The sequence below is a fragment of the Salvelinus fontinalis genome, chromosome 3 (assembly GCF_029448725.1).
Source record: "Salvelinus fontinalis isolate EN_2023a chromosome 3, ASM2944872v1, whole genome shotgun sequence".
Lineage (NCBI taxonomy): Eukaryota > Metazoa > Chordata > Actinopteri > Salmoniformes > Salmonidae > Salvelinus > Salvelinus fontinalis.
The window spans coordinates 51,742,413-51,762,761 of NC_074667.1; the positions used below are offsets into that span (position 1 = coordinate 51,742,413).

The following is a 20,349-nucleotide window of genomic DNA, read 5'->3' on the forward strand; positions in this document are numbered from 1 at the left end:
TTTGATACCAAGATGCCATTGCAGCTCACTTCCCGTCAGATTTTTGAGGTCGAGGTCTCACAGTACAACAATGAAGCCATGCTGCTACCTATCTGACTGGAAGTACGCTGCAATGGTAGCAAACTAAACACCTACTTTGCCCGCTTTGAGGACAATACAGTGACACTGGCGCGGCCTGCTACCAAGGACTGTGGGCTCTTCCATCTCCGTGGCCAACGTGAGTAAGACATTTAAACATGTTAACCCTCACAAGGCTGCCGGCCAGACGCATCCCTAGCGCGTCCTCAGGGCATGCGCAGACCAGCTGGCTGGTGTGTTTACAGACATATTCAATCTCTCCCTATCCCAGTCTGCTGTCCCCACATGCTTCAAGATGGCCACCATTGTTCCTGTACCCAATAATGCAAAGGTAACTGAACTTAATGACTATCGCCCGTAACACTCACCTGTCCTCATAAAGTGCTTTGAGAGACTAGTCAAGGATCATATCACCTCCACCTTACCTGTCACCCTAGACCCACTTCAATGCAATCGCCATCACACTGCCCTAACCTATCTGGACAAGAGGAATATGTAAGAATGCTGTTCATTGACTGTAGCTCAGCATTCAACACCATAGAACCCTCCAAGTTTATCATTAAGGAGGCTGAAGAAATGTTGCTTGTCACCCAAAACCCTCACAAACTTTTACAGATGCACAATTGAGAGCATCCAGTCGGGCTGTATCACCGCTTGGTACGGCAACTGCACCGCCCACAACCACAGGGCTCTCCAGAAGGTGGTGCGGTCGGCACACTGCATCACCGGGGGCAAACTACCTGCCCTCCAGGACACCTACAGCACCCGATGTCACAGGAAAGCCAAAAGATCATCAAGGACAACAACCACCCAAGCCACTGCCTATTCACCCCGCTACCATCCAGAAGGCGAGGTCAGTACAGGTGCATCAAAGCTGGGGCCGAGAGACTGAAAAACAGCTTCTTTCTCAAGGCCATCAGACTGCTAAACAGCCATCACTAACACAGATGCTGCTGCCTACATAGACTTGAAATCATTGGCCACTTTAATAAATGGATCACTAGTCACTTTAATAATGCCACTTTAATGTTTACATATCTTGCATTACTCATCTCATACACATATACTGTATTTTATACCATCTATTACATCTTGCCTATGCTGCTCTGTCATTGCCCATCCATATATTTATATATTCTTATTCCATTCCATTCCTTGTGTATTAGGTAGTTGTGGAATTGTTAGATATTTCTGCACTGTCGGAACTAGAAGCACAAGCATTTTGCTACACTCGCAATAACATCTGCTAGCCATGTGTATGTGACCAATAACATTTTATTTAACATCTTTCACCCCAACTGCCATAATAATGGTCAAACAGTTTCAGAACATACTTTATTTATTTACAGAATGTAAACAAACAAGACATTAAATACAACAGAGTTGATTTAGTCACTTCTCTATACAGGGAGGAATGATTCCATTACAGTAGATTGTAGTAGGAAAATAGTTTGAAAGTCAATTGACATTTCCTGCTCTCAGATGAGTGAATAAGGTGTAGAGCGCTTAAACCTGACTCACAAAGACTTGTTCGCTGTAGTTTATCATTTTCAACCAGCTACATTTACATTTTGGAATTATGTGGCAGACACATTGAAAAATGTAACAGCCTTAAATGTAGTGGTGTATTATGTTACCTCAAAAACTAGGCCTGTGTTTGCCATAAATATGGTTTATTTCTCAGTGACAACATGCGTATAACACAGATATGAATTCAGGACAAATGGCAGCATTATGATGAACACGAGACCCAAGGGAGGAAAGAAAAACATTCCGAAATGGAAAAGCCTATCTTTAAACCATATCTTAATTCAACAGGCAGTATATTGAACATTATCTCTGCAATAAACTGTAGGCAACATTCTGGTATAAATAAATTAACATACACAATTGTAGAAAAAAAGACATTTGTGTTAACACTCATCTGAAGCCATGTTCCATTCTTGTCCGTTCACATCGAGTTTGGGCATCTGGGTGATCATTGACCAAACTCCAGTACCAAAACTTATTATGCACTCTCAATAAATGTTTATTAATATTACAGATAATAATAGATACACTTTCTGCTAAACTTTCTATGCATCTTACTCACACACCTATTCCTCAAATTTGTCCATAAAGCTGCTTCTCTATGAGCTTGCAAAGGGAGTGTAATGTACTGCCTGTTGCTGACAGTGATTGCGAGAACAGGTGGTGCCCTCTAGTGGTTACTTGTCCCACAGTGCATTGGACATTCATCTCCTGGAAATACAGTAAGTATACTTGAGATGGATAAGGATGATTGTAGATTTTTGGGAAAGATTAAATTCCGGTCATTAACAAAAAAAGAGCCTTTGGATTACTCCAGAGCAGCAGCTTGAAAATATAAAGTGTCGATAGTTTTATGTTACAGGTTCAAGTGCAATAACTCAATGGTTGGGGCAAGGGCTCAATGTTAGGAAAGGCTGACAGTGACATTGTCCTTGCTTTTCTCCACGTTAGAGTCTTTGTCTGTGGGTGCGGATGTCGTTCCTCTGGGAGAGGTTTGACCACTTGACTGTCCTGAGGCTTTGTTTGGGCCGTCTGCCGTGGACCCCGACTCAGGCTCTTGCTGTGAGGCTGTCGCTATAAAAAGAGAACAGAAATATATAACTATACAATTGTAAGACAATTGATACCTGTAGTCAGATGGATTCAATATTCTTTAACTAATATCAATTCAGCTTTGAATATGGCTGGTGCGTGTGTGTTACCTGATTGTGTGCAGGACTTCATGTGTTCTGGCCAGTGGGCTTGCTGGCAGGGATAGTCACAGTAGCTGGTGTTCCAGCAGCAGTAGAATATGGCCTCCTTCTTGCAGTTGGCACACCACTGCTTCTTCTTGGTCTCGTCTACCGCCTGTTGTTTCTCCACCTCCATCTGCTTCTTCACCTCCGCCATCAGTCGCTCCCTCTCCTGCTCCAGACTTTGCCTCATCTCCGCCATGGTTAACTCTGCACATGCACACACATCAGACAACAACATAACCTTTTCTGTAGAATAATGTGATTACTTCTCCTTAGTCAATGACATTCGTTGTTATATTGACAGACAGTCCTTGACCCAGATTTGCCAAGGTCATCTGCAGTTTAAGCTAGAGTAATGTAAAGGTCCTTACCTAGATTGTGCTTCATTTCTGACAGCTCCTGTTGATGAAGCCACTGCAGTTTTTCTATTTCAATTCTCAATCGTCTAATCTGTGTGGGAGAGACAAGGACATACACTCAGACTCCCCAGAGTCATACAGGTAACTATTATAGGTATGGTGGTATTCAGTCCCTCTGAGGGAGACCAGCAGATACCTACCTCTGCTAATGTGTTCCCTGAAGTGTTTTTGGAAAGGTCTGTATACAGCTCAGTCACAGTCCCTTTGATTGTATCCATTATCTGAGGGATAAAGGAGACCTGAAGCAAAAACTTTTCGGAAGTAAGCTTTATGCAATCTCTTTGAATGCAGACCCATCACACTCTTGAGTACCCAAGAGGCCAATGACTATTCATACCTTAAATAAAAGACAGATAACAAAAGAAAATACATATTTAATCTATCTGGCATATGTAAAATTGTCCCCCAAAAGTGTGCATGCTTCAATAAGCCTTACTCCAAGCCCCAAACCATAATACTGATAGTGTAGTGTACAGCCTTCAGCTTGATTACTCTGGCCATTGATCCAAGCCTCGCATACTTACTTTATTAGTGTACTTTGCAATGTCAGCTGCTACGTCTGCTGATGCGGTGGGGATCTGGAAGTCCCCTGCCATGGAGGATGGGGTGGAGGGGCCACTACCTAATCCAGGGGCTGCCATCATGGCCACAGAGGGTGGGGTACTGGTCACCAGGGTAACAGACGACGTGGACGTACTGAGTGGTGGGTCTTTCTGCTGGACAGCTAGAGTAAACAACAAGAACCAAGACTAAATCAGTGACATGGTTTAGACCCTTTCTTCTTTAATGTTGCTGCCCCTATCATCGCCAAGCATATCTCTGACCATTTTAACCTGTCTCTCCTCTCTGGGGAGGTTCCCGTTGCTTGGAAGGCAGCCATGGTTCGTCCATTATTTAAAGGGGGAGATCAAGCTGATCCTAACTGTTATAGGCCCATTTCTATTTTGCCCTGTTTATCATAAACTTGTCAATCAACTGACTGGCTTTCTTGATGTCTACAGTATTCTCCTGGTATGCAATCTGGTTTCTGCTCAGTTTATGGATGTGTCACTGCAACCTTAAAGGTCCTCAATGATGTCACCATTGCCCTTGATTCCAATGTTGTGCTGCTATTTCTATTCACTTGCCCAAAGCTTTTGATACGGTAGACCATTCAATTTTTTGTGGATCTGGTTTGCTAACTACCTCTCTCAAAAAGTGCAGTGTATAAAGTCAGAAAATCTGCTGTATCAGGAATAGCCTGTCACCAAGGGAGTACCCCAAGGATCAATCCTAGGCCCCACGCTCTTCTCAATTTACATCAACAACATAGCTCAGGCAGTAGAAAGCTCTCTCATTCATTTATATGCAGATGATAGTCTTATACTCAGCTGGCCCCTCCCCAGATTTAGTGTTAAACGCTCTACAACAAAGCTTAGTGTCCAACAACTTTCTCTGCCTTTAATAACCTTGTTCTGAATACCTCCAAAACGAAGGTCATGTGATTTGGTAAGAAGAATACCCCTCTCCCCATAGGTGTGATTACTACCTCTGAGGGTTTAGAGCTTGAGGTAGTCGCCTCATACAAGTACTTGTGAGTATGGCTAGACGGTACATTGTCCTTCTCATATCAAAGCTACAGGCTAAAGTTAAATCTTGACTTGGTTTCCTCTATCGTAATGGCTCCTCTTTCACCCCAACTGCCAAACTAACCCTGATTCAGATGACTATCCTACCCATGCTATATTACGGAGACGTAATTTATAGATCAGCAGGGAAGGGTGCTCTCGAGCGGCTAGATGTTCTTTACCATTTGGCCATCAGATTTGCCACCAATGCTCCTTATAGGACACATCACTGCACTCTTCTGTAAACTGGTCATCTCCGTATACCCGTCGCAAGACCCACTGGTTGATGCTTATTTATAAAATCCTCTTAGGCCTCACTCCCCGCATCAGATATCTACTGCAGACCTCATCCTCCACATACAACACCCATTCTGCCAGTTACATTCTGTTAAAAGGTCCCCAAAGCACACACATTCCTGGGTTGCTCGTCTTTTCAGTTTGCTACAGCTAGAGACTGGAACGAGCGGCAACAAACACTCAAACTGGACAGTTTTATCTCAATCTCTTCCTTCAAAGACTCAATCATGGACACTCTTACTGACAGTTGTGGCTGCTTCGCGTGATGCATTGTTGTCTCTACCTTCTTGCTCTTTGTGCTGTTGTCTGTTCCCAATAATGTTTGTACCATGTTGTGCTGTTGCTACCATGTTGTTGTCATGTTCTGTTGCTACCATGTTGTTGTCATGTTCTGTTGCTACCATGTTGTGTTGTCATGTGTTGCTGCTATGGTGTTGTCTTAGTTCTCTCTTTATGTGGTGTTGTGTCTCTTGTCGTGATGTGTTTTGTCCTATATTTTATTTATTTTTAAAGAAAATTAAAAAACAGCCTCCGTCCCCGCAGGTCTTTTGCCTTTTGGTAGGCAGTCATTGGAAATAAGAATTTGTTCTTAAATTACTTGCCTAGTTAAATAAAGGTTAAATAAATAAAAAATCACAGCGATGGTTTTTAGGCCTGCAGTTGAACCTCATACTGTAGTTTTTTTGCTGTGTCCATTTTCTCTGTAGTGTGCTAATTTAATTTTCAACTAATACTGTGGTGTACCTTTGACAGATTGCCTGGTCTGGTACCGCGTGCTTTGGGAAGGTTGCTGTGGCAATGAAGATGTTGCAGATGCTGGCGTTTGCGGCATTGTCTGTGGCTGGCCTGGTGATGCTGCCTGCAGCTGAGGCGTATCTGGCTGCTGATTTTGTTGCTGCCGCTGCACCTTCTGCATGTGCCACTTCTGGGAGGAAGTCTGGAACCTGTTGGTGGGGTTCCACACCACCGCCCGCTGCACCACCGGGACAGTCTCCCTGGGCAGCAGAGGGCGCTGTTTCTTCACTGCTGTGGTGGCAGAGGAGGATGTGATGGGGGCCATCGGTAGTGTGGCATTGGGGAGTGTGGTGGGGGCGATGGTGGTGGAAGAAGCAGTAGTGAAGGACACCATGTTTAGAGGGATGGCTAGTGGAGAATGTGATGAATCTTTCATACTGGGGGTTAAGAAATGGGCTGTGTTGTTTTGAGATGGAGTAAGGGAACTTGACAGGGCTTTACCTACAATAAAAAGAAAATATTAATAACAGCATCTGTTTTGGTTAAACTTTTTTCTCGCTTTCATATTTTGTCAACTAGTGATAGAGAACAGGAGGACTCTCACCCTCTGTCTTATTGGCTGGTGGATTTTTGGTGGCGCGTGAATCTTTCCTACTCTTCTTCCGGTCTCTGCCACCCTGGTCCTCCCCCAGGTCAATCACCAGTTCCCTCTCAGAGTCGGAGTCGTCCACCACAGAGGGCTGCCTAGCCTCCTGCTTCACCTGGGGCTTCTCTCTGGATGCCGGGGATACTGGGGCTGCTTTTGCTTCCTCTGGGAGGTCTTTGTCCGAGTGTACACCCTGATTCTCTTTAGATGAGGATTCAGAGAGAGTAGATGGTGCCCCCACATCCCCCATGGTTACCGTGGCAGTTGCTGGCCCCTTTGTTTTGACCTCATTTAGGCTGGGGGGCAGGGGGTCTTTGGATCCCCTCTTGGAAGAGTCCTTCTCGCCCTTGTCATTGGCCTTTGTGTGTTTGCCTGCCTTAGGTTTCTGTTCCTCGTCGCTGGCATCACTGTCACTCGAATCTGATTTATCAGAGTCCTCTGAGTCGCTGTGTTCTACTCCCTTATACACATCCTCAGAGATCTCATCTATTCCTGTATACAGCAGAGGGGAAGTTGGGGTAAATGTATAACGTCAAAGGTTCTTTTGGCTGTTTTCATACAAATGGACTAACTGAAAACAAAGTAGTTGACTGGTGCCCCTATCTTCATAACTGGTGCTTTACTAGCGGTGTGGCGAGTTCACTCACCCAGCTGGGCCTTGCAGCTCTCAATGGTTTTGTCCAGGTTGAGCTGGAAGCGGCTCCTGATCTGTCTCTTGGGCGAGGTGAGGACTGGTGGGGCCCCCTGTTGTTGCTGCTGTACAGTCTCACTCAACTCCTTTAGGTCCATCTCGGCTTTGCTACGGTCTGACAGGCCAGCACACAAGATCACAAACAATGTTATTGACTAGTTGAAATCCACTCCAATCACTAGACCAAGTAGGAATGTCTACATATGGTTAAGGTTTATGGATATGGTTTTGCTGTCATGAAGCCTTTCCCAGGTGTGCTAAATAGGTGAGCTTTGAAGATGATTGTGGTGTGACTGAGGGCAGGTGTGTGGCAGCTCACCCAGGTTGAGGTTAAGGATGCTCCCTGTGAGAGTTGCTTTCTCCTGCTTGGGGACTAGAGCAGGACCCTGGGAGAGGAACGGTTTAGGGCTGTCATTGGCACCAGAGGCAGGACCAGGTCGAGTGGAAGCAGGTGATGCTGTGGAGAGTGCGCAGATATATCTATCAATGTCATGCTCTTCTCAGGATCTTAATTTAAGTGGCAGGTATTAAAAAAAATAACATGCCCTGTGTTTACAGTTCTTGATTTATCCCGAAAACCAGAGTCTAGGTCACTGTTACAGTATATTTCATATTCCCCTAGGACTACAGACTGTCAGACAGGCAGTGTGCAGTACCTACCTGTGCAGTCCATGGACTCCTCCCCAGCACTGTAGTGGCTGACTGGGGCTCTAGCCGGGCCCTTGTCTGGTGTATCCAGCTCTCCATCAGAGCCTGTGTGAGCAGAAGAGTTGGTGCTCATGGGTGAGCGGGGCATATCTGTCAGGGAGATCCTCCGGGCTGTACTCCCTCCAACCCCGCCCATGCCCCCGCCCCCGTCAGACAGCATGCTCCTGGCCAAGGGCATCTTGGGAGATGCAGTCATGTCAAAGTTGAACTTGATCTTCTCCTGCTTCTCGGGCCGGGCCGAGCCGGACGAGGGGTTGGCAGGATCCAGCAGCATTTGGTACTGGTTATCAGGGGTGTAGGGTGTCCGGAAGGGGGCATAGTTGAACACTCCAAACTTCTTCCTCATGTTCTCCACGTAGACCTCCATCTCCTGCATGGCACTGTTGAAGATGCTCTTAGTCTTCTTCACAGAAAAGGGAATCTCCCTGGACATGAGGTAGCAGTTGTTTAAGGGGACCCACGCCCTGGAAGGTGAAGAATAATAATACAACGGAACAGCTGAATAGACACAGAGGATAGAGACGGAGAGCTGTGAAATACCAAATGAACTGATGAGTATAAGTGACATAGTTAAGTACCAAAAGTACCTGTCGTGCTGCCCGAAAAAACGAGCATCCACCTGCCCGTCTTTGTCCCGCAGTGCTTTGGCAGGCCAGAATGGAAACCCCTTCAGCTTGGCCCACACGAGAGGGTGAGGATTACTCTGAGCAAAGTAAACAGGAAGACTAGTTATCATACTGAGACCATTATACAGACCACATTCAGTATACACAAGGTACTACAATTCAAATGTATGATGCGTTTAGCACAAGCTTTGAACTCACGCATGGCTCACAGAACCAGTTGTCTCTCTTTTGGCAAGCTGACAGATAGCACTCCGGACAGACCTCAATCTCATTCATCTGAAAGAGAAGAATCATTGTACGTGTAAGAAGAATCTCTTCTGAAGGCCTGAAATAATTTTTGGCCGCATACCCACACTTACCTCATGTTCACAGATTTTCACTATGACTTTAGCTGTGGCAGTAAGCTTATGATTGCCTAAAATAAGAAGGTCACAGTGAGTAATCATTACAAATCAGTTATTGATAACCAGTAAAAATCCATTGCAATCAAAACAGGGACACAGACCTCCATTATAAATTATGCAGTTGTGTAAAATCCATTTCACATCTGCCAAGAAAGCTTCAGTGCAGCCATACATTTTCTTTTTTGTATTCTGGAAAAATGAAATAGAAAAGGTCAGTGATCAACCACTGGTGAGGTTTGGGATTGTAGTTCTAACCCCAAAGAAAGAAGAGTACATTTTCTGACCTTCTCCAATGTACCGAGATCCATGGCGTGAAATATATACTCTGCGTAGTCTGGATGCTGTTCCAGAGATACTGGCTTCTGGAAGGGTTCCGTCTGGAGAAGAGACAAAAGAGACATGCACAGTGAATTAACCTTCATATTCAAATTCCAAATAGGCCACACTTAGACCAAATCCTAACTTGAGACTCACTCATAGCTAAAACTTTAATGTAAATATATAATTGAAATTAATTCAAGATTTAGGTTAAGATTTCAATTGCATCTCAATTTAGGATTAAGCCTTCACTGCATGACCTCCACCACCACAACCCATACAAACACTCCACCACCCCAGGACAGACAACAGCAACTAAAAACAGACACAAAAAACACTCCAGACAGGAGGAAAATAACGGGGGAAATATGATTAGGTCTTTTTTTGTGTGTGTTTGATTACCCAATTAAAAGCCTTTCTCTGCGTGGCGCCTGCATGGGGGGAGTGAGATGACGAGCGTGGTTGGTCCTGAAAAAGAGTAAGAGGGGCAACTGTATCCTCACCACAACACCGCTTTCCAAAATGGACCCTTGGTTCAATGGTTCCTTTGCTCTTTATGTCATTGTAGAGGAGAGGACTGGCTAAAAACAGGCTTGGGTGGTTTAGTGTTGTTAGAACACCCTTACTTATGGCTTACCATTTTGTAACCAGAACACCAAAGTATACTTCAGACTTTGAGTATAGTAAATAAGTTCACAGTGTATTGGGGAAGGGGCAATGGACCTCACTGATGGAACACAAAATCAGGAGAAAGCATTGAGCAGTCTTAAAATCAGACCATATAAACAAGCACACAACCATTATATTGTGTTTGTGTGAGAGAGTTCTGTTCACTCACATTGGAATTACACTGAGTGTACAAAACATTAGGAACACCTTCCTAATATTGAGTTGCATGCCTCTTTGCCCTCAGAACAGCCTCAATTCATCGGGGCATGGACTACAAGGTGTGAAGTTTTCCACAGGGATGCTGGCCCATGCTGACTCCAATGCTTCCCACAGTTGTGTCAAGTTGGCTGGATGTCCTTTGGGTGGTGGACAATTTTGTATAAAAATGCGGGAATGTGTTGAGCGTGAAAACCCCAGGAGAGATGCAGTTCATGTCACACTCAAACCGGTGTGCCTGGCACCTACTACCATACCCTGTTCAAAAGCACTTCAATCATATAAAATCCATGTGTCAGTTGTCTCAAGGCTTAAAAATCCTTCTTTAACCTGTCTCCTCCCCTTCATTTACGCTGAAGAGGATATTATTTAACAGGTGACATCAATAAGGGATCAAAACTTTCACCTGGATTTACCTGCTCAGTCTGTCATTGAAAGAGCAGATGTTCCTAAAGTTTTGTACACTCAGTGTATATGAATTTTACTAACGCTGATCTCTCTGTTCTTCAACAGTTCAATATCTACTGTCAAAACAATTAGTCAATAACAACAGTTAGAAAAGGTAGAAATAAGTAGTTCTTCCATGACAATGTGGGTAAAAGCAGAAGCACAAGCCTTTGGAATATGTGCCCTATATACAGTTGATTAAGAATGTTACTGTGACTGATCAGTCAGTTGGAGGAGGGAGGTCAGTGCACTTACACCTGGCTGTTTCATCTTCTGGAGTGAAAACTTTAGCAGGTAAGACAGCTGGTCTATTGTTAGCATCGTCATTGCTTTACTCTGAGTCTCTATGCACTCTGCAACTGTTATTTTCTGAAAGAAAAGAGAGATCTTTTGTTAGCAAAATGTTAGCTTCAAATGTATATTCTCATTTCAAAGGATATTCCCAGTATCAAGCCTCATTTTACTACCTTGACCACATCTTATACCAACATGGTCAGAATTTCTTGTAACTCCAAGATTTTTTCTCAACTCTGTAAATTCCATAAAATAGGGATGTCTGTCATCATGGTCCGGCCTCAAGCCCCAGCCTCCCATGCATTTTAAGGTTCTAAAGTTGTCTTCCTGGTAGACAACTGCTTTTCGCTCCCACCCACAAGCGAGTACCTCACATTCAGGGCAGAACCAGTCACCCTCGGGCTCTGCGGGTAGTTTGAGGCACTTGGCGTGGTACACCCTCGGGCAGAGCTCACAGCAGAGCACCTGACCCTCGCGGTGGCACAGCCAGCAGTAGAAGTCATTTCTGCCGTCCTGCGGCACAACATCAACAGGGTCTGTGGTGAGTGCTGGCTGCTTCACATAGTAAAAGGGACCATGTCTTAGTTCTGACTGAAATGCAGGCAAGAGAAAGAGAAGGTTTGGGGTTTCAAAAATCAGGTGTGAGATTACATGAGCAGCATAGCAGACATGAAAAAAAACTATTACAAATATGTTTTTCAAAAAACACAATACCGGTAGTTACATAGTAACTGTCCAAAACAGACTGCTTAGAACCCTGTGTTGCGACATAAGGCATTAAAACATTGATTAATTGACCATTCCTGGTATCAGACTGGAAGAGAATCATTACTGTATATTATATTACAAATCCCCTTTCAAAGGTCAAGACCGTGAAAAGGATCAGTTTGAGAAACTAGCCTTTAGTATCGCTTACTGATTGGATCTGATAAGCAGTCTGTGTTTTGGTCCACACCTGTTACTTTTTTTGCATTGAGACAAGCTTTGATCCATGGCTTTTAAGCCCAGGTTCCTATTGTAATTGACCATGTATAAGTGCTAATCATTAATAGTCTCAGTGTGAGTGAGCAACAGCCGAAGCATTACCAATCACTTGATTTCAGTAGGCAAAATTTGTAAAACAAGCATGCAAACACATTAATGAAACAATTTAGATAAATCTTATTACATAGTATTAGGCCATATAGGCTTACTGTAACACTATAAGAAAAGATAAACCTCATGGTGTCACAAACATAAAATAGTCCCATGGCATACCAAAAGACAACTGGAACAGAAAATGTTATACACCGTTTTTTTAGTAGGATCTATTTCAGTGTAACAGAAACCCAGCAGCCTCTGAAAGCACAACAGTGTGAGCACAGAGGAGCAGGGAGGGGGAGGTCGCACCTGGTCTTTACTGCTGCTGACCGCTCCTGGTTTCTTCTTCTTTTTGACCGGACTGGGGGAAGTCTCAGCCGGGGAGTGACCATTAGACGAGTGAGGGGGGCTGGGCACCTTGCGTTTCTGGGCCGCCCGCTCCACTGACCCTGGGTCCGAAACTGCAGGGAGGGGGTCAAATGTCAGGCAAGCCAACATGACAGATGTATTATTTCCCAGAAGAAAGTGCATGTACTGGCCATAGAACAGTAGATGTTCATTGTTTTCATACAGTACAGAAGATAAAAACCGGTTACCATAGTGATAAGCCATGACAGCGATATGAACAGAAGCAGCACATTAGCCTCCATCTTATACCGTTTGTGATTCAGCTCTGTACCAGACACATACATACAGTAGCCTACACTCAACATGGGAGCAATAAAATAAAGCCTTTCACCACCACCACATACTGCCTGTAGGCATAGGCATAAATAGGTGAAAGTACAGCTCAGCTTTCAGTGTTTCTCACCTTTGGATCGTGTAGATATCTCCATCCCCTCTACTGCATCCGACTCAGTCGTCACCTCCTCCTCAGCCAAACTGGCAGAGAAAAGAGATGCACTATTAAAGCCCTGTTATGACAATACCTACAGAAAGACTCCCAACATAAATCAATTCATCCAATGCCTTTTTACAGTTTGACTCACTATGTTTACACCAGACATTGCTTAATCTACAGTATGTTCGGTATGCACGTGGTTTCGCAACACCATCTACTAAGTAACAATCATAAATTACACTGTATAAAAGCATCTGCTGAAATACTTGTGTGTAAATGTAAAACCAAAGTCTCACAAATCTTATTTGTATCATTTTAGTATCATTTCCAGAGGAAAGACAATCCCGTCTGACTTCAAGGTCTGCTTCAACACTGACCCACTCTCTCGGTCTCACTACAATGGGGTTATTCTTAGAGCGAGAGTCTATTTGGCCCGGGGGCAAACTCTGTCTAAACCAATCCTGACTGGACACAGACACACACTGTTCGCTTTGGTGCAGAGGTATCATAAATCTACAGGCTACGGCCAGCAAGAGTCCCTCTCTTATTGGGAGAAGGAAAATGTCTAGTAAAGCAGTGTTCTAATGTTCAGAGTTCCAGAGTGTGAAACTGACAGAATGTGATTAAGTTGAAGGTCAACAATCATCTGTCAGTGCCTCAGAACAATGTCCCAGGGATTAGATTTGCTTTTCTGGAGCCATGCATTTCATAACATGGGGTTGAATCCTATCTACACATGAACTCAAACACATGTCATGCATTGATGCCAAAAGTGGATTTCTCAAATGGACAAATTACACAGAGACACATCTACAGGAATTGACTGGGCATGGATGTTATGTAACTAACTATTATTAACTAACAGCTAAATGCGTTCTAGTTTCAAACTCAACATTGGGTCGTTCCATATGATTTCAATTACTTTCTGATTGCACCTCTTGATTTGAACAAAACCTTCCATACATGTTTGCCCATGGTAGAAAGGGACTTTTTGAACCTGAACACTAAAACATTCAGGAGCGAGAGGGGCTGAAAGAAGACCCATTTTGCATACCCCATTCTACCATGAGACATCCGTGTCTTCCCTAAAAAAGATAAAGTTGAGTTTGATATAATTTGAAAGCTTACAAACAGGGTTGTGAAACTATTTTATGATTGAAAAAATATATTTTAATGTTTTAAATGAAAACAATTTTTTTCAGCTTACCCAAAAACAAACGTATGTGGACACCCCTTCAAATTAGTGGTTTTGGCTATTTCAGCCACACCCATTGCTGACACATGTATAAAATTGAGCACACCGCCATGCGATCTCCATAGACAAACATTGTCAGTAGAATGGCCCGTACAGAAGTGACTTTCAACGTGGCACCGTCATAGGATGCCCGTCTTTCCAACAAGTCAGTTTGTCAAATTTCTGCCTTGCTAGAGCTGCCCCAGTCAACTATAAGTGCTGATATTATGAAGTGGAAGCGTCTCAACAACTCAGCCGCGAAGTGGTAGGCCACACATGCTCACAGAACTGGACCGCAGAGTGCTAAAGCGCGTAAAAATCGTCTGTCCTCGGTACTGAGCAACACTTACTACCGAGTTCCAAATTGCCCCTGGAAGCATCAGCATAAGAACTGTTCGTCGGGAGCTTCATGAAATGGGTTTCCATGACTGAGCAGCCGCACACAAGCCTAAGATCACCGTGGGCAATGCCAAGCGTCGGGTGGAGTGGTGTAAAGCTCGCCGCCATTGGACTGGAGCAGTGGAAATACTTTCTCTGGAGTGATGAATCATGCTTCACCATCTGGCAATCCGACGGACAAATCTGGGTTTGGCAGATGCCAGGAGAACGCTACCTGCCCGAATGCATAGTGCCAACTGTCAAGTTTGCTGGAGGAGGAATAATGGTCTGGGGCTGTTTTTCATGGTTCGGGCCCCTTAGTTCCAGTGAAGGGAAATCTTAACGCTACCGCATACAATGACATTATTGACGATTCTGTGCCTCCAACTTCTTGGCAACAGTTTGGGGAAGGACCTTTCCTGTTTCAGCATGACAATTCCCGTGCACAAAGCGAGGTCCATACAGAAATGGTTTGTCGAGATCGGTGTGGAAGAACTTGACTGACTGACCTGCACAGACTTGACTGACCTGCAATGACCATCTAAACCCCTTTGGGATGAATTGGAATACTGACTAGGAGCCAGGCCTAATCGGCCAACATCAGTGCCCAACCTCACTAATGATCGTGGCTAAATAGAAGAAGTCCCCACAGCAACATTCCAACTTCTAATGGAAAGCCTTCCCAGAAGAGTGGAGGCTGTTATAGCAGCAAAGGGGGGACCAACTCCATATTAATGGCCATGATTTTGGAATGAGATGGTTGTCCACATACTTTTGGTCATGTAGTGTATGTTGTAGCTTAGACCCTATTATACACCATCTGAGGTGTTTGTGTTGTAGAGATAATAGAATAGGCATTTCCATTCAAGTTGACATTCGACAATGGGTGGACCAGAGGCCATCTTTCTGGTAGTGATTGGAAGTTAAAGTTTAAATTAAATGTAAATGTCAATGGCGTACCAGCTAGATTGCAGGGGTCTGAAGGGATAGATCCACTATTTCTATGGTTGAAATGACACTCACCCTGCATTCAAGAAAATCCTATGTCTCAACCAATGGCGGGCATAACAAACACTTCAGATAATGTAAAATAGGGTTTAAAAATGTGAGTTTATGCCTTTTTAGATAAATGTTAAAGCTTAAAAAATAACAATTGTTTAAACACTTTTTTCAAGAAATCATAGAATAGTTTGACAAACCTGTTGGTAATCTAAAAATGATATCAAACTCAACTGTTCGCATCACCCATGAATCCTGAGCCCACAACCATTGGGCCCCAATACCTACTGAGACAGGTCAAGGCTGAACTGAGGCCAGGGGCAATGGAGAACCATCAGCTCTAAAACTGCATGGTGACTACAATGCCATAGTCATTTCCCTCTAAAAATGGGACCACCCCAGTCTCATGCGTTTTATATCCCTCAAGTCAAGTGTGAAGCAACTCAAACATTACTGTTTCATTGTCTTGAACAAACACAGCCCCAGCCCTATGAACACATCATTTAAATGCACACTTCCTTGAATTTAAAAAAGGTACTTTCTTGTGGGAAAGTCACTGCTTCATAAGAAAACTGTCAAACAGGTTTTACGCAATATCAGCTCAACATGAGCATCCCCTTCTTTCAGACATTTTTTTTTTTTTACGCCACGGCACAAGCTACTGTCTCAGCTCAGATGGGTTCAATTTCACCAGCTTTTTCTTTAGCTCTTGGAGAGAGCAGCATAATTACAATGCGAAAGTGTGGGATACAAAGACAGCAGCTCCCTGTTAGAGAAGCAAATGTAGTCCCTTTTCCACAATTTCTTTTTCACCCCTCTCTGTCTCTCTCTTCTCCATCTCGGGGGCAGAAAATTACAGAGACAGAGCACTGGCTTTACTGGCCTCCACCTCTGATAAAGGCTTTCAGCACAGAGAGTCTGCCTCAGCAACATCCCCTTTTCCTCCGGTCAGATACGCAAAGCAAGAGACAGTGAAAACACACTAAACCAATGCCTACAACACCCTTCTTGTAGTTAAATTTCCGAAAATACATTATTTTCATTAATATAGTGATATAATCCCTCCCACGCCCTCTCTGACAGAACACCCATGCTTCAATGTAGGAAATTGACAGCATACCTTTTTTTTCTCTTTACGCACAGAATACAGATTCTTCAGCCTTTTTAAATTGTTATTCTTTCTTATTTTAATTTTTTTGAGGCCGGTGGGGGATGAGACAAAGATTGGTGCAGAATTTTCCAGAAGGGCCTTGCTCTCCCTGCTGCTCTCCCTGCGATTGTCAATCTTTAACCTCAGCTGTGGACTGCCGATTGGTTTGAGCGCCACACGGAGGTGCCTGATTGGGTGCCTGGCTCAGAGTGCCACACAGGCTCTCTTCTCCCCTATCTCCTCAGACACAGTGCTGCAATGCAGAGAGGATTTCTCCTCACTATCACAAAACCCCTGCAACCAAGTCCCTCACTCCCTCAAAGCCCATATAGTCCTCACTGGTTGTGTGCATTTTCTAAAACATGGGGGATGTAGTTACACATTCAGAAAGTGAGTGTATCAGATTCCCTCCAATCTCACTCCACAGCTATGAGGCAGTGTGTGTGGCGTCCATTTTGAAGACATTCCCTTATTGCCTGCCTGCTGAGAACACTGCACACACGGCTCCAGTCGAGACGAGCTGCTGTAGAGATCACACACAGCTTACCAGTAGACCGGCTCACAGGAATGCAGGAAGGGCCTTACACTGAGCACAAAGACGGGGCTGAAAATGTCACAGGCCTCAAAATCAAAATGGTCGGCTGTGGTTAAGACTGGAGAACATGCTGCCAACACCCTTTTCTTCCCAGTCCAACACTTTCCTACTGGCTTTTCTTCTGGACCTTTACAATGTGTCAATACTTGTAACCAACAGTGGTATTGCTATTACTTATTTTATTCTGCCAGTGCCACTTTGAACCATAATTTCTATTTGTAGTTAACTAAATACTAATGCTGCCATTAAAAAGATTATGATAGACAAAAACAATGATGGTTTAACATGGAGAACAAATCCGAATGACATGAAGGTCGTTAGAAAAGGTCAGACAACACAGGTGTGGTGAATAAAAGCAAAAGTGGCAGCATGAATTGGTTTTCTTGTTTGGACCATTATTACAAAGCACAGCTGGTCGTAGCTCTAGAAAACCCTTCTCTCAGTAGGGTTTTCAGCAGTTAGCTTCGCCCACTGCTGGCCATGTGAACTACAATTCTGACGCCGTATTAGAAACATCAATAATCATCGCTTGCTAAGCGGTTTTCGAAACATACGGCCCTTATCTTTCATATCAGTGATAAAGAATCTTTCAAATAAAAAAGATACACTTACTGTAACGTTAGCAGATTTTCACAGATCCATACACTGTGTGCCTCCAGTTGACTAACTACACTTCCTCCCCAGTTACGCTGACACACAGGTGCATGGTAGATAGCTATTTAGCACAGGTGGTCACCTTTGTTTTCTGTCGGTCTTCCTTAAACAAGCGCTGTAACATGGCGATATGGCCGTGTGGGAATACTAATAAAAGGTGTGTATTAATTTAACCTTTTGTGTTTAGAAAAGTATTTCTCGCTGATATGAAATATACGTTTCTTATGTTTCCAAAACAACTGTTAAACCTGACGCTCGCTGTAAAAGTTTTTAACAAAAGTCCCCCAAGAAGAAGATACATTGATCAATGTGCGCTAAAGGTCGTTAGCATCTATCAATGGGTTAAGTCGGTGGCAGCACCTCAAATCCTCAGGAATGAAGAGATTATGGGCATTACCAAAGACCATTCACAAAAAGGCAGTAGATGAAAAGGTTTGCTCTCCATTCAATTCATTAAGAAGAACCATTGTACGGTAAAAAGTAATGTGTTTTGACTCCATGAATTAGAGGCAATTGGCGTTACATGCCAGAAATAATATGATAGTTTGTATGGTTGTTGACAAAACATCTGCTGACATACAGCATTGGTCTATGTGTGTGAATTATGAGTTCCACTACAGAATTAAATATTCTTATATCCTTCTTGGGATAATGATATTTTTCTGTCCAAGGCTGTCTGAAACAGCCCTGCTTCCCTTCGTCAGGCTTCACATGATATCACCCAGAGTGCCTAGAGCCAAGGCACAGAAAGGGGAAGCTCTCTGAAATGGCTGCCACTCCACAGCAAAGAGAAAGCAGTGAACTGAAAAAGATCATTAGGCAGATTTTCTCACCAGATACTAAACCTTTGAGGAATATAATCTAACATTCAGAGAGATTTTAGTTTGGCTAGTTGTTCAATATACAAATCCTGTTCAATAATTATACATGCTAAAAGAAGAATGCAAGAACTACCTGTAGGCATAAACAGTAGTCTGGAAAAACAGACTGTACAGCCATGAGAATATGCCTTTTTAATAGTTGCTCTTATTTGTCCTCAATAAAGATTACTTTCCTGTTTAAAAGGGCATATGATTAAAAGCAGTGCCCTGCTCTAATATCACTGAGGCCTAAATCATTCTTGCTGTGCTGTCATTGCTGAGCTGTCTCTTTACCATCTGTTAAATCCACTGGGATCCCATCTTGAATGTTACAGCTCTCACCTCCCCACACCTTCCATTTTGACTGTACAGGCCTGTGACAGTCATAAACCCTTACAACCTGACAGCCAAGCCAAACGGATCAATCCTGTTCCTTATTCCAACAGGGATATATTCCTCTTGCCATGCTATATTCTGTAAAAAGGTAGTAAAACAGGCTGACCCGTATGTGATCAGAGACATAACCAGCAGAGGCAGCCTGCTGTGCTGTACTCTGCTCTCCTGCCAGGCTCCACTACTGTGCTGTGGGGACTCTCCCCCCTATCTCCCTGAGACAAACCTATATTCCCAAGGCACATAACATACACAGTAGCTGGTAGCTTATAAAAGTGAAATAATGAAAAGCAAGCTTACCTCTGTGGATGCATGGCTAAAAAACTCAGTGTTTTATGTCAATGCTTATTAAAACATGGAGGACAGCCCTCTGTCCTCACCCTGCTCAGAGCACAGCCACGGCTCTCCAGGCTGGCCGATCGGCTGCTAGGATAGATACCAAGCTGTGAGTGGCCTGCTCTCACTGGCAGGATGTAAGGCTGCAGCTGATTGGCTGGGGCATTTCCTGACTGCTAATCTTTTGTTCTGCACAAGCAGGCAAGAGAAGCGCTGTGGACAGAGGGAGAAACAAGGCCCAAATCACAAAATAAACCATTTCACAGCACAGAACATCCAATAAAACCACATGGTACTGTAATCCATGCTTGACCCGTCTATATTACAAGGACATTTGGTTCTATTTCACAAAATACAGCAACAGGAGCACAAATACTGGACAGGCCCAAGGCCACATGTTTCAGAAAAGGCCTGTTTCATAGATCCCACCCTTAAGTTAAAATCCTCCGCAGTGAAAAAGTATTGCACAAATACATGAGAGCAAACAAACAGTGAGAGACAGCGAGGTCGATCTGCAAAGTTTCCCCCTCTTGTAACTGAGATGAACTTGTCCAAAAGCCAACTGAACATCAACACATTACATAACAGTGCAAACAGAGAAAAAAATGTAGATTGCTTACTATTTTGAAGACAGAAGTTAACACCAAGTTCTTATGCGCCATCAAATTCTAAAGTGGTCACATAAAAATATACTTTTTATGAACAGATAAGTGATGATTTTATCTAATAAAATAAATGCATAATTGCAAGAACTTTTTATGTGATGCTATGGGTATTTAACCAATTATGTTTCTTTGGCAAGTCTGACTAATCAGGGTTTCAAACCTGTACAGTAGGCCAATACTCCAATGATATTACCCCACTAACACAATACTATAATTGTGATTTGTCTGCTTTCCTAAGGGACAT

The 20,349-nt window shown here is 43.6% G+C and overlaps 1 protein-coding gene across 6 annotated transcripts; it reads right to left on the reverse strand.

Moving 5' to 3' along the window:
* Window positions 1–1,399: 1,399 nt before the first annotated feature.
* Window positions 1,400–19,856, reverse strand: LOC129851078 (MYND-type zinc finger-containing chromatin reader ZMYND8-like). Of its 6 annotated transcripts, none has more exons than XM_055917277.1 (21): window positions 19,485–19,842; window positions 12,812–12,882; window positions 12,310–12,461; window positions 11,290–11,511; window positions 10,882–10,995; window positions 9,697–9,762; window positions 9,261–9,353; window positions 9,078–9,165; window positions 8,932–8,987; window positions 8,771–8,848; window positions 8,534–8,649; window positions 7,899–8,410; window positions 7,558–7,695; window positions 7,195–7,353; window positions 6,506–7,039; window positions 5,911–6,402; window positions 3,787–3,986; window positions 3,403–3,483; window positions 3,215–3,293; window positions 2,811–3,050; window positions 1,400–2,682 (listed from the first exon to the last, which is right to left on the reverse strand). In XM_055917277.1, exons 2-21 carry the CDS (start codon window positions 12,834–12,836, stop codon window positions 2,513–2,515), a joined length of 3,615 nt encoding a protein of 1,204 aa, XP_055773252.1. In that variant the 5' UTR covers window positions 12,837–12,882; window positions 19,485–19,842; the 3' UTR covers window positions 1,400–2,512. The 6 variants fall into 6 exon arrangements, with proteins under 6 accessions (XP_055773252.1, XP_055773250.1, XP_055773251.1 ...); XM_055917275.1 differs by having other exon boundaries at window positions 19,405–19,842; XM_055917276.1 differs by lacking the exon at window positions 19,485–19,842 and adding an exon at window positions 16,573–18,725.
* Window positions 19,857–20,349: the final 493 nt, after the last annotated feature.